This window comes from Sesamum indicum, linkage group LG2 (genome assembly GCF_000512975.1).
Source record: "Sesamum indicum cultivar Zhongzhi No. 13 linkage group LG2, S_indicum_v1.0, whole genome shotgun sequence".
In the NCBI taxonomy this organism is placed as follows: Eukaryota; Viridiplantae; Streptophyta; class Magnoliopsida; order Lamiales; family Pedaliaceae; genus Sesamum; species Sesamum indicum.
In genome coordinates, this window is record NC_026146.1 from 10,909,782 (window position 1) to 10,922,575 (window position 12,794).

At 33.6% G+C, this 12,794-nt stretch overlaps 2 protein-coding genes across 10 annotated transcripts; both read right to left on the reverse strand.

Annotated features, from left to right (window-relative positions):
- On the reverse strand, nt 1-4,504 carry LOC105155914 (protein DETOXIFICATION 24-like; the record flags this gene model as incomplete). The annotated part of the gene is made up of 9 exons (XM_020698169.1): nt 1-110; nt 212-303; nt 629-757; nt 884-1,140; nt 1,232-1,295; nt 1,380-1,465; nt 1,567-2,108; nt 2,494-2,572; nt 4,488-4,504. Coding segments are annotated over 9 exons (1,332 nt in total), but the record flags the coding sequence as incomplete, so codon positions are not given.
- Nucleotides 6,738-10,074, reverse strand: LOC105155760 (protein DETOXIFICATION 24-like). Of its 9 annotated transcripts, XM_020692107.1 has the most exons (11): nt 9,715-10,074; nt 9,576-9,590; nt 9,346-9,460; nt 9,212-9,273; nt 8,302-8,843; nt 8,122-8,208; nt 7,981-8,037; nt 7,645-7,883; nt 7,338-7,456; nt 7,085-7,171; nt 6,738-6,984 (listed from the first exon to the last, which is right to left on the reverse strand). In XM_020692107.1, the coding sequence occupies exons 3-11, from the start codon at nt 9,455-9,457 to the stop codon at nt 6,904-6,906; spliced, it is 1,386 nt and encodes a 461-aa protein (XP_020547766.1). In that variant the 5' UTR covers nt 9,458-9,460; nt 9,576-9,590; nt 9,715-10,074; the 3' UTR covers nt 6,738-6,903. The 9 variants fall into 9 exon arrangements, with proteins under 9 accessions (XP_020547766.1, XP_020547765.1, XP_020547764.1 ...); XM_020692106.1 differs by lacking the exon at nt 9,576-9,590; XM_020692105.1 differs by having other exon boundaries at nt 9,576-10,073.

The window sequence follows — 12,794 nt, forward strand, 5'->3', positions numbered from 1 at the left end:
TGTTTCAAAAGGCGATATTTTTTTCAAGTCAAGAATGACAGGAACTATGTCATATTCCCCTCTAAGGATTTTAGGTACCATCGTTTGAGTCGTACTGAAGTTATCAATACCTGCAAATGATGCGTGAGTTAAACAATGTTGTAAGAAACAGATTAATATAAGGACTTAATCAATTCCCATGTTTTCGACTAGAAATCGTGCATGTTTGTACCTCTTCATCCCAGTTTGCTCTCCATATCATGAAGCTAAGTGCAAGTGTTTCAGTAACAACTCCACTGACCATTCCAATCCATATTCCCTGTGAAGTCCAATACCAACTTGAGATATATGTAACGAAGCCGTCTTATATGTATATTATTGGTTAGCATGACAACGGTTGCTCTCATGATGAGTCTATGTACAGTCGAAAGATTATGTTTGGTTGTGGATAGATGGTGAACTTCTAGCCAAATTGGGTTTGGCCGAACCTGAACCAATTATATGATAAGTGTAATACACTTGCCGTGTGATTAGTGTACAGTTTAGGAAAAGTGACCAATCACATATCATACACTTGCTATATGATTGGTTTGATTTGGCCAAATCTGGTTCGGGTAAGAATTTTCCTAAATAGATGTGTCACCTTCACTTTGAAGCTGAAATACATATCCAAGAATGGCGCCAATTGGTAGTCCAATGATATAGAAGCAAACAAGGTTAATAATTGCGGCTTTCGTCTGCAACCCTGCTCCAACCGCCACACCTGGACAGTAAACAAAGGCAGATGCAGACGGGAAAAAGTAAGAATGATATGAACTGTACGATGAGTATACCTCGGACGAGTTCTAGAGGTTTTTCTTCTTGAATCATTGTATATAACACTAAAATATTCATGTAACCGAAGGATATAACATTGATGAACCTGAGAGAACAGGGTAAATGGTGTTGAGCAACATTGAGAAAGCAAGGAGATGAGAGAGGTCCGACACGGTCCGTGCCACTTCCTCTTCGTTCGTGAACAAGTAACCAAGTTTGTTACCAAATACCAAGCAAAGAATCCAGAACAACAGCCCTATCACAATTGATGTGCCCATCAATACTTTGATTGAGAACTTTGTAGCCTTAGCATCTCCTCTGCCTAGCTCATTTGCTACTCGTACCCTGTTCGGAAAATATACAACAACAGATTTATCGAATTTGAAAGAAAGAATATCCCCAAATGTTGCACGTACACTGATTTGAACAAGCAAACGCATATGTTGCAGACCCCATGATGCCAACACTGATCATGAATATCCAACCGAGGACATTGAGGCGGAAAATTTTTAACTTGAATCAGAAGTGATCTTCCAAATAGAGGAAAACACCAATTAAGACAATGTGTTGAAGGATGAGTTACCATATAGAGAAGGCGGATATGGAAGCCTCTGCATTTTTCATGTATCCAGCCAGTAAGACCAGAATTGCATAGTACCATAACTCCAAGCTATCATACACTTAAAACGACAGCAAACAAAAAGGCCTAGTCGAGTCTGGTCTTCTTTCGTATAACGAAAAAAATTGTATGATGTAAAGATAGAGATTTACCAGACCATCAGACCAGAGGATATTGAGAGTTTCACTACTGGAAATATGTCCTTGAAGGCGGCGAAGGAGAAGCCTTTCCATGAGTCGGCGCACCAACCCCCGAAAATGTAGACAAATTCTCCGCAGGCCAAGAGCCAAGAAGATATGGATAGTGCAGCCATTGCTCCATTAGTCCCCCAATCCAGAACATAGACGAAAAGCCAAGACAAGGGAATGTGGACGGCAAACTGCATAACGGATAGCCAGGCGATGACCATGTTTTTCTGCTGTGCTTGCAGATACATTTGGATTGTTATGGAGAAAGCAATACTGTAGACAAATAGAATGAACCACAGAGAAACACGTCCTGCGGATTCAGCAATGTCGTTTTCCTCACCTAGTACACTAAAGATTGCTGTTCCAAAGATGAAAACTGGAAGTAAGATGGTTAGCGTGGCAAGATTGACCAACCATGATCGTTGCAGAAAAATACCCATCATGTGGTACTGTTTTGCTCCAAAGGCTTGCCCGCAAAGAGTTTCGGTTGCACTCGACATCCCAATCTGCAAGATGACAAGTAAAATCACCATGGAAAGGATAAATCTTGGAGATTCACAGAGATACTGAAGAAAAGCAATTGAAAAGGAGACTACATAATACAGATGATAGGTTACCGCAACATCACTTCAAATCATTTCACCCTCTGGACAAAAATGTATGTTAAACTCAACTTTTAGCGGCTAACATAATAGCTCCAAGGAGACTATTTGCATGAGTTTGTATATTTTAGATTGCTTATTATGTTAATACATATGTAAGAGTTTCTAGTTTGCGCTCCAGAATTTCGTTATATGTGATGCTTAGTAGCAGCAAAACTGCATAGATACGCACTTAGACCAATGAGTTCATACTTGAACACAAAGGGATACATATTGAATGCAAACTCACCACTATTCCATCCACAAAACGCTCACTTATGGTCTGAACGAGTGCATAACCAGCAAGATCCACTGAACTTATATGTCCATAAGATCCACGCTCACCACTATTTCATATTTTTCTGTCATTAGCTAATTTAAAATATGTAATATTTTATAATATATGATTAATTTGAATATAAAAAAAATTAAAATTTAAAAAATAAAAAATTGGAAAGCTGGCTAGCTAGCTTGCGATCTTATGAACGTAATATTTTGAGCTCGAACTCGAGCTCGTTAAGAAGCTCCACTCAAGCTGTGGCCGGATTTTGACTCTTTAGAGGGTAAAATAGTTAATAAATTTGATTTTATCACTTTAATTCCTTAAACTCATAAAATTATCAACTTAATCATTTTTTACACAAAAAAATAACCTTTTTATATTTTTTATTTTATATGTTGTAATTATCTTATGTGAATAATAAAAATTTTGAAATCTTGTGAACATAATAATAATTTACTGCTTAACTTAAAATAAAAAGTCCTTTCTTTTTAGTAGTTAAAAAAATTCAAAATTTGGAATAAATTTTATAGAATTTATCTAATATAAAAATATAATAAAAAAACCTAAGGCAATATTTTTTTATTTTAAGAGTTAAAGATAAGTTTGAAAAAGTTAAACATTAACGATATTTATTAAATGTTTGGGCTTTCGAACAAAAGTTGGTAGATTATGCTTTTTAACTAGATTCATTGGTGGATTTCACTATATAAAATTCATTTTAAGATTTTATAAATATATATTTTCTATTTTGTAGAAAAAGATCTATAAAAATCTCTTAAGATGAATTTTATATAGATTTAAAATCCACCAAATAATTTAATTAAAAGTACATTCCACCAATTTGTTTCCGAAAATCGTAGTTAATATTTAATAATATTATTAACATTTAATTTTATTAGACATATCTTTAACTCCTAAGATTAAAAAACCAACTTAGATTTTATTATTATATTTTTAAATTTGATAAGTTTTATAAATTTATTTATAATTTTTATATTATTTTTCACTTTTGAAAATAAAAAAGAAAGAGACTATTTTATTTTAAGTTAACCAATATGTCGATATTATGTTCACAAGAATTCAAAGTTTTCATTTTTCATACAAAATAATTACATCATACCATATAAAAATATAAAAAAAATAATTTTCTTTCTAAAAAATGACTAGTTTGATAATTTTACAGATTTAATGAACTAAAGTGACAAAATAAAACTTAAATTGATCTTTTTACCCTCCAAAAAGTCAAACTCCGACCATATTTTCTCTAAAAAATACTCAGAAGGCCCAAATTGGAATAACAATTAAAGTTTAGGGATGTTAAAATCAAGAAATGAATATGAGAAATTAAAATAATTTTAAATGAAAATTTAAAGGACCAAATATAACATTTATCTTATTTTTAAATTGAAATGTGTTGACAAATTATTTTCAACAAATTTTATATCCAAAAGTAGCTACAGCTTTAATTCGACCAAAGTTGTTCTTTAGATTTGGGATTCAAAATCAACTTCAAAGAATGTGCATTTATTTGAAAAAAGTGTCAAAATATTATATTTAGAAATCAATTAATACATATCTCTTTTCTTGTCATATGTCAATATACTTAATAACGTTATTTAGTGTAAGAGGTCCTATAGCAAATTCGAGTTTTTAATATTCATACTATGTAATTATATAGTCAAAATTATTGTATTCCAAACTATTTTTTTTTTGTATCTCCTTTTTAGGAAATAAATTTTATATAAATAAAGCTCCGAAGACTTATTCAACACGTGCCTTAATATAATATTTTATTATTTTATAAATGTCGACATTTTTACAATTTTGTGAAATACATTCTGGGCAATACAAGACTAAAGATACCCACTATTTGCCTACTAATTTACACCTTATTTGTGTGTTTTTTTATTTTTGAAGTTTCTATGCATAATATATACACACACTTATATATAAAATATAATAGAAAAGAAATAGATATAACAATAAATAATAATTTTTATCTCCCAAAAATACAATATTTATATATAAAAGAGATATGATTTGACAATAAACAGTGATTTTTGTCTCCCAAATCCCAACATCAAATTTACACCACTTATTTTAAAATATTTTAAATTACCTCTAAAAGGAAATCGAAACATACATATAACTATCTCCAACACATACTTATTTATCTCTATTTTGCTCTCTTTATCTCCAAAACACAAAATAAAACACTCAAAAAACAAAACCAAACACAATGATTGTTTTCTCTTGATTTGTCTTGTATATAGTATATATATTATAACCAAACATCACCAGAGACGAATGTGATAGAACTCGTGGCAAAAACCGATCTGTATGTACTAAACGTCAGCAAATTGTGCTCGGAATTTTTCAAGAGATGTTCTTTCCAACGAGAGCTAGTTCCAAGTTTTCCAAGTCAAGAATGAAGAACTAGTCTTCTTTTCCACTAAAGATTTCAGGTACCATCGTTTGAGTCGTGCTGAAGTTTCGATACCTGCAAATGATGAGTGAATTAAACGATGTGTTGCACATCAGTTGAATAAAATGAATTAATGAATTTTGGACTAGATATCATGCATGTTTGTACCTATCCAAAACATTCTATAACATGAAGCTAAGTGCAAGTCCGATACCAATTTTAGATATACGTACGGTAACCATCTTATATGTGTATTATTAGTCTGTATGACATAATAAACTGCTACTATTTAACGATCCGAGTTGATCATTGGTAAATTATTAGTTATGGATAGATGTGTCAGCTTCAGTTGAAGCTGAAACACATATATCCAAGAACTGCTTGACTTGGTAGTCCGATCACATAGAAGAAGGGGGAAGAGGCTCAAAAGAGGGAGGCAAGTCTACATGAACTGTTTTGCAAATGGCTCCAAAATGTGGGATGCACAGACTATTGATTTATCGGTGGGTTTGGGCAACAAAAACAACAACATTTTAGTGGAAATCATTAATTATTTTGTTATTACTAATTATATCAATGATTTAATTAGTCACTTGTACCTAACAACTTGGTTTGAATGTTCGACCTGTTTGCAACTTTAGTTTATTTTGAGTTGTTGGATAACATTTAGACTTGGTTGGTATTGTTATAAATTGTGGAAATAATTGTTAGTTGATATTGTGACTTACCTTGAAAAAGTTGTTGGTTGTGGAGTTTGTATGATGATATTATTAGGTCGTATTTGGATGCTATAATAAGCAGGACATTAAATTGAATAAAAATTCAAAAAACCCGCAAAAATAGAAAAGCTTATCAGAGACGCAAAACTGCAGCGATTTGGAGACGGAATTCGGCCGGAAAAGTTGCAGTTTTTAGAGACGATTAGCGGCTTTAGAGACGCGTTAGCGACGGTTGTACAGAGACGAAGTACTGTTTCAATGCCATTAACGTCAGAATCAGAGACGGCTTTCTGCAGAGTTAGAGACAATCTTTTCGTCTCATTCCCAAGCTGGAGGTCAGGGGTAGACTCATTGGAGAAAGAATCAGAACGGACATTTTCCGTCGTTCAGCCATATGGTCCTTCACTACAAGTGCTGCAACCGGTTTTCCTCATTTAATGTGACAGAAGATTTGGTTTCAAAGACAGAAAAATCCGTCTGTGAAATTCTGTTTTCTAGTAGTAAAATTGACATTCACAACCACCTTGATAGAAGAATGTGCATTTATTTGAAAAATGTATCAAAATATTATATTTAGATATCAATGAATAGATTGCCCATTTTTTTTTATACATTTTCTTGAGGGATTGTTTTTTTTTCCTTTTTTTGGTAATCTTTCTTTTGTTGTCATTATAATATGATGCTTTATTTGTTTTTTACTTGTCCTTTAATATGTTTACATACTTAACATTATTATGTTGTTTTGTGTGTGTTTTATTTTTCATCTCTATACTTAAACGTTTATTTAGTGCAAGAAAGCTATTCTTTTTAAAATCTCTTCTTCAGTATAATCATTTATTATTTTATCAATATTGGGATTTTTACAATTTGTGAAACACATTTACTTTTTTCTCTTGATTTATCCCTAGTATATTATTTTATACACAAAATATTTATACATAAAATGAAACACAAGACAAAAACTATTAATTTTTAATGAAAGATTCGAAAAGAAAATTTAAAGTTAATTAATGTGGCCCGCACGGCCAGAAAGAGCTGCTTAGGATCCTCCTGAATTGACGACACAATTAATCTTAAGTCCAATTCATATTGCTGAAATTTTGTCCTTGAAATTATTATGTAAAGATTATCACCAGAGAGACAAACGTCTCCTCGGGTCAAAAGTTGATCTAAACATATTGATAAAGATTGATACGCTGGTCGGGAATTTTCAGAAGGCGATGTTTTTTCAAGTCAAAAATGAACGGAACTAGTCTTGTTGTCCTCTGAGGATTCCAGGTACCATCGTTTGAGTCGCGCTGAAGTTATCGATACCTGTAAATGATGAATGAATCAAAGAATGTTGTGTGTAATAGTTGAATATAATGGCTTAATTCCCTTATATGGGACTAGAAGTCATGCATGTTTGTTGTACCTCTTCATCCCAGTTTGTTCTCCATACCATGAAGCTAAGTGCAAATGTTTCAGCAACAACTCCACTCATCATTCCTAGCCATATTCCCTGTGAAGTCCAATACCAACTTGAGATATACGTAACGTAACCATCTTATATGCATAGTATTGGTCTGTATGACAACAGTTGCTCCCATGAAGAGACTACGGTCAAAATATTATGTCTCGACTGCTACTATTACACGATTTGCGTTGTATAGGGATAGATGTGTCACCTTGACTTGAAGTTGAAATATGTATCCAAGAACTGCTCCGATTGGTAGTCCAATTACATAGAAGCAAACAAGGTTAATAATCGCAGCTTTCGTTTGCAACCCTGCTCCCACCGCCACGCCTGACAGTAAACAAATGCAAACGTATACAGGTAAATGTAAAAACAATGCGTTATGGCATAACGTACACTGAACTATACAAAGAGTAAACAGATTAAACCTCGGAAGAGTTCAAGAGGTTTTTCTACTTGAATCATTGTATATAATGTTAAAAAATATCATGTAACCATAGAACATAAGATTGATGAACCTGAGAGCACCGGGTATATGCCGCTGAGCAACACTGAGAAAGCGAGAAGAAGAGAGAGGTCCGACACGGTCTGCGCCACTTCCTCTTCGTTTGTGAACAAGTATCCAAGTTTGTCCCTGAATACCAAGCAAAGAATCCAGAAGAACACGGCTATGGTAACGGATGTGCCTATTAGTACTTTGATTGAGAACTTTGTTGCTTTAGCATCTCCTCTGCCTAGCTCATTTGCTACTCGTACCCTGTTCAGAAAAGAAAACAACAACAGATTCATCGAATTTGAAAGAAAGAATATCCCAAAATGATGCGTGTTCTCTGATTTAAACGACCAAGACGTACACTGCAGACCCGAAGATGCCAAAACTGATCATGAATATCCAAGCAAGGACATTGAGGCTGAAAAGTTTTACTGTCAATCAGAAGAGATCTTCCAAATAGAGGAAAACACCAATTAAGACAATGTGTTGAAGGATGAGTTACCATATAGAGAAGGCGGATATCGAAGCCTCTGCATTTTTCATGTATCCAGCCAGTAAGACCAGAATTGCATAGTACCATAACTCCAAGCTACAAATAAAACAGCAAACGGAAAAGCATAATCGATCGTATTCTTCTTCCATGTAACCAAAAAATATGGATGCTGTAAAGATAGAGAGTTACCAGACCATAAGACCAGATGATATAGAGAGTTTCACTACTGGAAAAATGTCCTTGAAGGCGGAGAAAGAGAAGCCTTTCCATGAGTCAGGGCACCAACCCCCGAAGATGTAGATAAATTCTCCACAAACCAAAAGCCACGAAGATATGGATAGTGCAGCCATTGCTCCATTAGTCCCCCAATCCAGAACATAGACGAAAATCCAAGACAAGGGAATGTGGACGACAAGGTGCATAACTGATAGCCACGCAATGACCATGTTTTTCTGCTGTGCTTGCAGATACATTTGGATTGTCAAGGAGAAAACAATACTATAGACAAATAGAATGAACCACAGAGAAATGTTTCCTGCGGATTCAGCGATGTCTTGTTTCTCCCCCAGTAGATTAAAGATTGGTGTTCCAAATATGAAAGTGGGAAGTAAGACGGTTACCGTGGCTAGATCAACCAACCACGACCGTTGTAGGAAAATACCCATCATGTGGTATTGTTTTGCTCCAAAGGCTTGGCCACAGAGAGTTTCGGTTGCACTCGACATTCCAATCTGTGAGACAAGAAGTAAAGGCCCCACGGAAAGGATAAATCTCAGAGAGCTACTCAGACATTCAAGAAAAACAATTGAAAAATTGACTACAGAATACAGATGATTGGTTACTTAGCATCAGTTATCCAAATCTTTTCACTTCTGAAAAAAAATGTATGTTAACATCAAATGTTAAACACAAGTTCTGTAAGTGTTTCTTGTTTGCTCTCCAGATTTATGTCAACGCACAGAAGCAGCAAAACTGCATAGACACGCAGTTAGACCAATGAGATCGAACTTGAATGCACAGAATTTTCACTGTTAACTTTAACTTAAAATCAGATCACACAAGTGCAATATAGAGGGATTCATATTGAACACAAACTCACCACTATTCCTTCCACAAAACGCTCGCTTATGGTCTGTACGAGGGCGTATCCCGCAAGATCCACTGCACTTATATGTCCAACGAATGACTGAGTCACGACTATCTTTCCGAATGAAGTCACCCTTGAAACAATACCTGGAAATGCAACCCTCCATATTTTCTTGGATTCTTCCCAAATCCTTCCCTTCAAGTCACTCTTTTCTTCTGCTGCAGTGCAAAGCAGACTCTCTTGCATGCCATTATCCATGCCCTGGAACAATCAATGAGGATGCCAAATTAGCCATCTGCACTAATTAGAAAACTATCCATCTATGGTCAAAAATCTAACACTACAAACACAGCTTTCTTTAACTCAAAAAGCTAACCTGATCAATAAGAAGCTGATCTTTTCAAGTTTAGTTTTCTCCTTCAAGTTTAGTACTATTTGACTGACATTTCATATCATTCTGCAAGCAAGATTATAATTAATGTGAATGAGAGAAAAGAGAAAGCCAAGTGTTTTACCAGAGAATTGATGATGACTGGAGAGAAGGTTGATGAAACAGGAGATCAGCAGCTACAAGAGATGAGCAAGAAAACTTATACCCAAATCCATGATCAACTTAGATTTTCCCTGAGCTACACAAATCTTTAGTGTATGTTAATATCGTTCAGAGTTGGATCTATTTGTTAGATAATAACAAATGATAGGGGTATAGATACAATTTTCTAAATTTTGATGGTGTCCATATGTAATCAAACCAAACCTCACAAAATGGCGATGTACTTATTGTTATGATCATATCAAGATTTAAACTGTAAAATCAAGAATTAAATACTCTCCAGTTTTATTTGGACAAATGAATTTGAATTTTAACGAAAAATTTGAATTAAAAATGTATATTAAAAAACAACAAGCAAACCAAAAACTGTTCTAAAATAAACTCATCCTAATATAAAATTAGATGAAACTTACAACTTTTTATAATTGTGGGATTTGTTATATATAAATGCAAGAAGGAGATTAATTAATTTCTTTAATACACTGATTAATTAATTAATCAGCTTCTTAGTTGTTAATTACACTTGCATCGTTAACAGTAATTAATTAAATGCAATTTTGGTCCTCTAATTATAGCCAAATCCCGTTTTAGTCCTTTAACTTGTTAGGGTTTGGATTTGGTTCTCCATGTATTTTAATTGCTTAATTTTGGGACTTTTTTCGCCGGAAAATATCCAGTCCGCCGGAAAAGGTGGCCATGAACTTCAAATCTTTGGATCTCCGCACCACATTGATGAAAATAGCTGGGACTTGTCTCGTTAGACTCACAAGGAAGAGGCGAGTCGAACTGTGGTGGTCCACGATTGCCGTTTGTACGGACCGCGGCGAATTGACGCGAAAAGGCTGCGGCGGTGAAGGTGAAAGTCCAGTCTTTGTGGTGATCGAAACCTGAAATTGATTGAGGGTTTTTGTTCATCTTGAGCTTGGGAGTCGAATAGTATACGTGTCTCTCAGCAATTTTGAGTGACGGTGGTAGAATTTTAGAAAGAAGGTGGCGGTGAAACTAGGGCGAAAATGGATTGATTTTCCGACAAACTGAATACTTTTCCAGCAAAAAAAATCCCAAAATTGAGCAATTAAAATATATAGAGGACCAAATCCAAACCCTAATAAGTTAAAGGACTAAAATGAGATTTGGCTATAGTTAGAGGACCAAAATTACATTTAATCCTTAAAAACACATACATGTGAAGAGTCTGCAAGGATTGTTTTTATCTATTTATTTAATTCGAATTAAGTCCATGGGCGGCTTTGATTTTTGACTTAGTCTATCATATATATATATATATATATATATATAGCATATAGGACCATTCTGCTCCTTTTTTTTAATTAGGTATATCTGATGTAGATTGGTAAAAAATATTAATTTATAATGGTAAAAAAATAATTTAACATATATAAGGCACACATTAAATAAATGTAACCCACTGCATCATAAAATTTTCAACACTACTATAAGTACAAAAAATATTAATTTTTTAAGGCAAGACACTATTTCTCTTTTTCTTGAAAACAGCACCTCTTTCGAAAATCGCACTTCACCTGGTGTGCAATTATACCGTGGTACAATTTTCGATTTTATCCATTAGCAAAAAAACCTCAATCACATCAACATCTTTGATTGTGGACTTACCACATGTTTTAGGTCAATTCCAACATAAATTTAACTATTCATTGTGTGTTATTAGTGGGCACATTCAATGAATGTGTGGAATTAAACAAACTATTAAGTACAATAACTTTTTATCAATGATATAATAAAGAAAATAAATTTGTACTAATAGACGAGACATCACACTCTATATTTTTGTATGACTTAGAATTTTATTATGTTTTTGTCATATTAAATTGAAGATATAATAAATTGATCAAAATTGACAAAATAAAATAGTATTAAATATGCATGAATAAGAATTATTTAAAAAGTTAATTGATTAAAAAAATGGATATCTTATGATAAAAAATAATTTTAATGGTACTTTCATCCATAAATCTTTAGTTCGTTGAGTTGACAGCACAATAATAATACAATTCATTAATAATAAATTTTATTTTATTACACTTAACTTTAAAAACTATCGATGCAATTTATACTTAATACATATAACACATTTCAGGTCGAATGTTGAGATGTTTTAAAGGTAATCAATATCGAGTCACTTGAAAACTTAAGAAAGAAAGGGATAGTTAACTTTGTTGAGTAGCCGTTAGCAAAGACATTTGATGCTTAAGTCAGTTTGTAAGATCAGAATGAAAGTTTATAAAATTGATGTGAAAGTAATAAATGACGTACTGTGACTCAGAATAATTGTGGGATATTTATAAAATCAAAAATTCGTTTGTACGGGCAAGAATCCAACATGGTACTTATGATAATATTAAGGGTTGTCGTGTGATCCAATGTAGCAAGGGGCAATGCTTTAGGCCGCTTTCGTGCCCAAAACACATTCATTGCTACAGTACTTGTGGAGAAGAATGGTCATAAGACTTCGATTTTTCTATAAATAAACGGTCCATGTGTTCGACGACAACACTTTCACATGATATTTAAGAAACTAGAGGTAATTTGGGCGACAGGGTTGAGGAGGAATACACTTATTACTGTTGAAATTTTGGCAGAATATGGGTAGGTTTGATCTACAAATAATGACTTTTGAAATCAATTATAAATTTTTCCTGTCAATGTATGGCTCAAAAAAGATGTTGATTGTTTTCAAACTAATGAACCTGACTATTTAGAGACGATTGGAAAGAACAATTAAAAACTTTGGTCTTCAGAGACGCATTTACAGAGACAAAAGTACTTTGCCATTACGACAAAATCAGAAACAAAATATTTTAAATGTTACTTTTTATTCCGACAGAATTAGAGATGGAATATTTCTATCTCAGTCCAACTAGAAACAAGCGCAGGGGTAGACTCATTACAGGAAGAGTCAGAAAGGACATTTTCCGTCTCCATTGTTTAGCCACAGGGTCCTTCGCTACAAGTGCGGCAACTGATTTTAATTCATTTAAAGCGACGGAAAAATGGTTTACA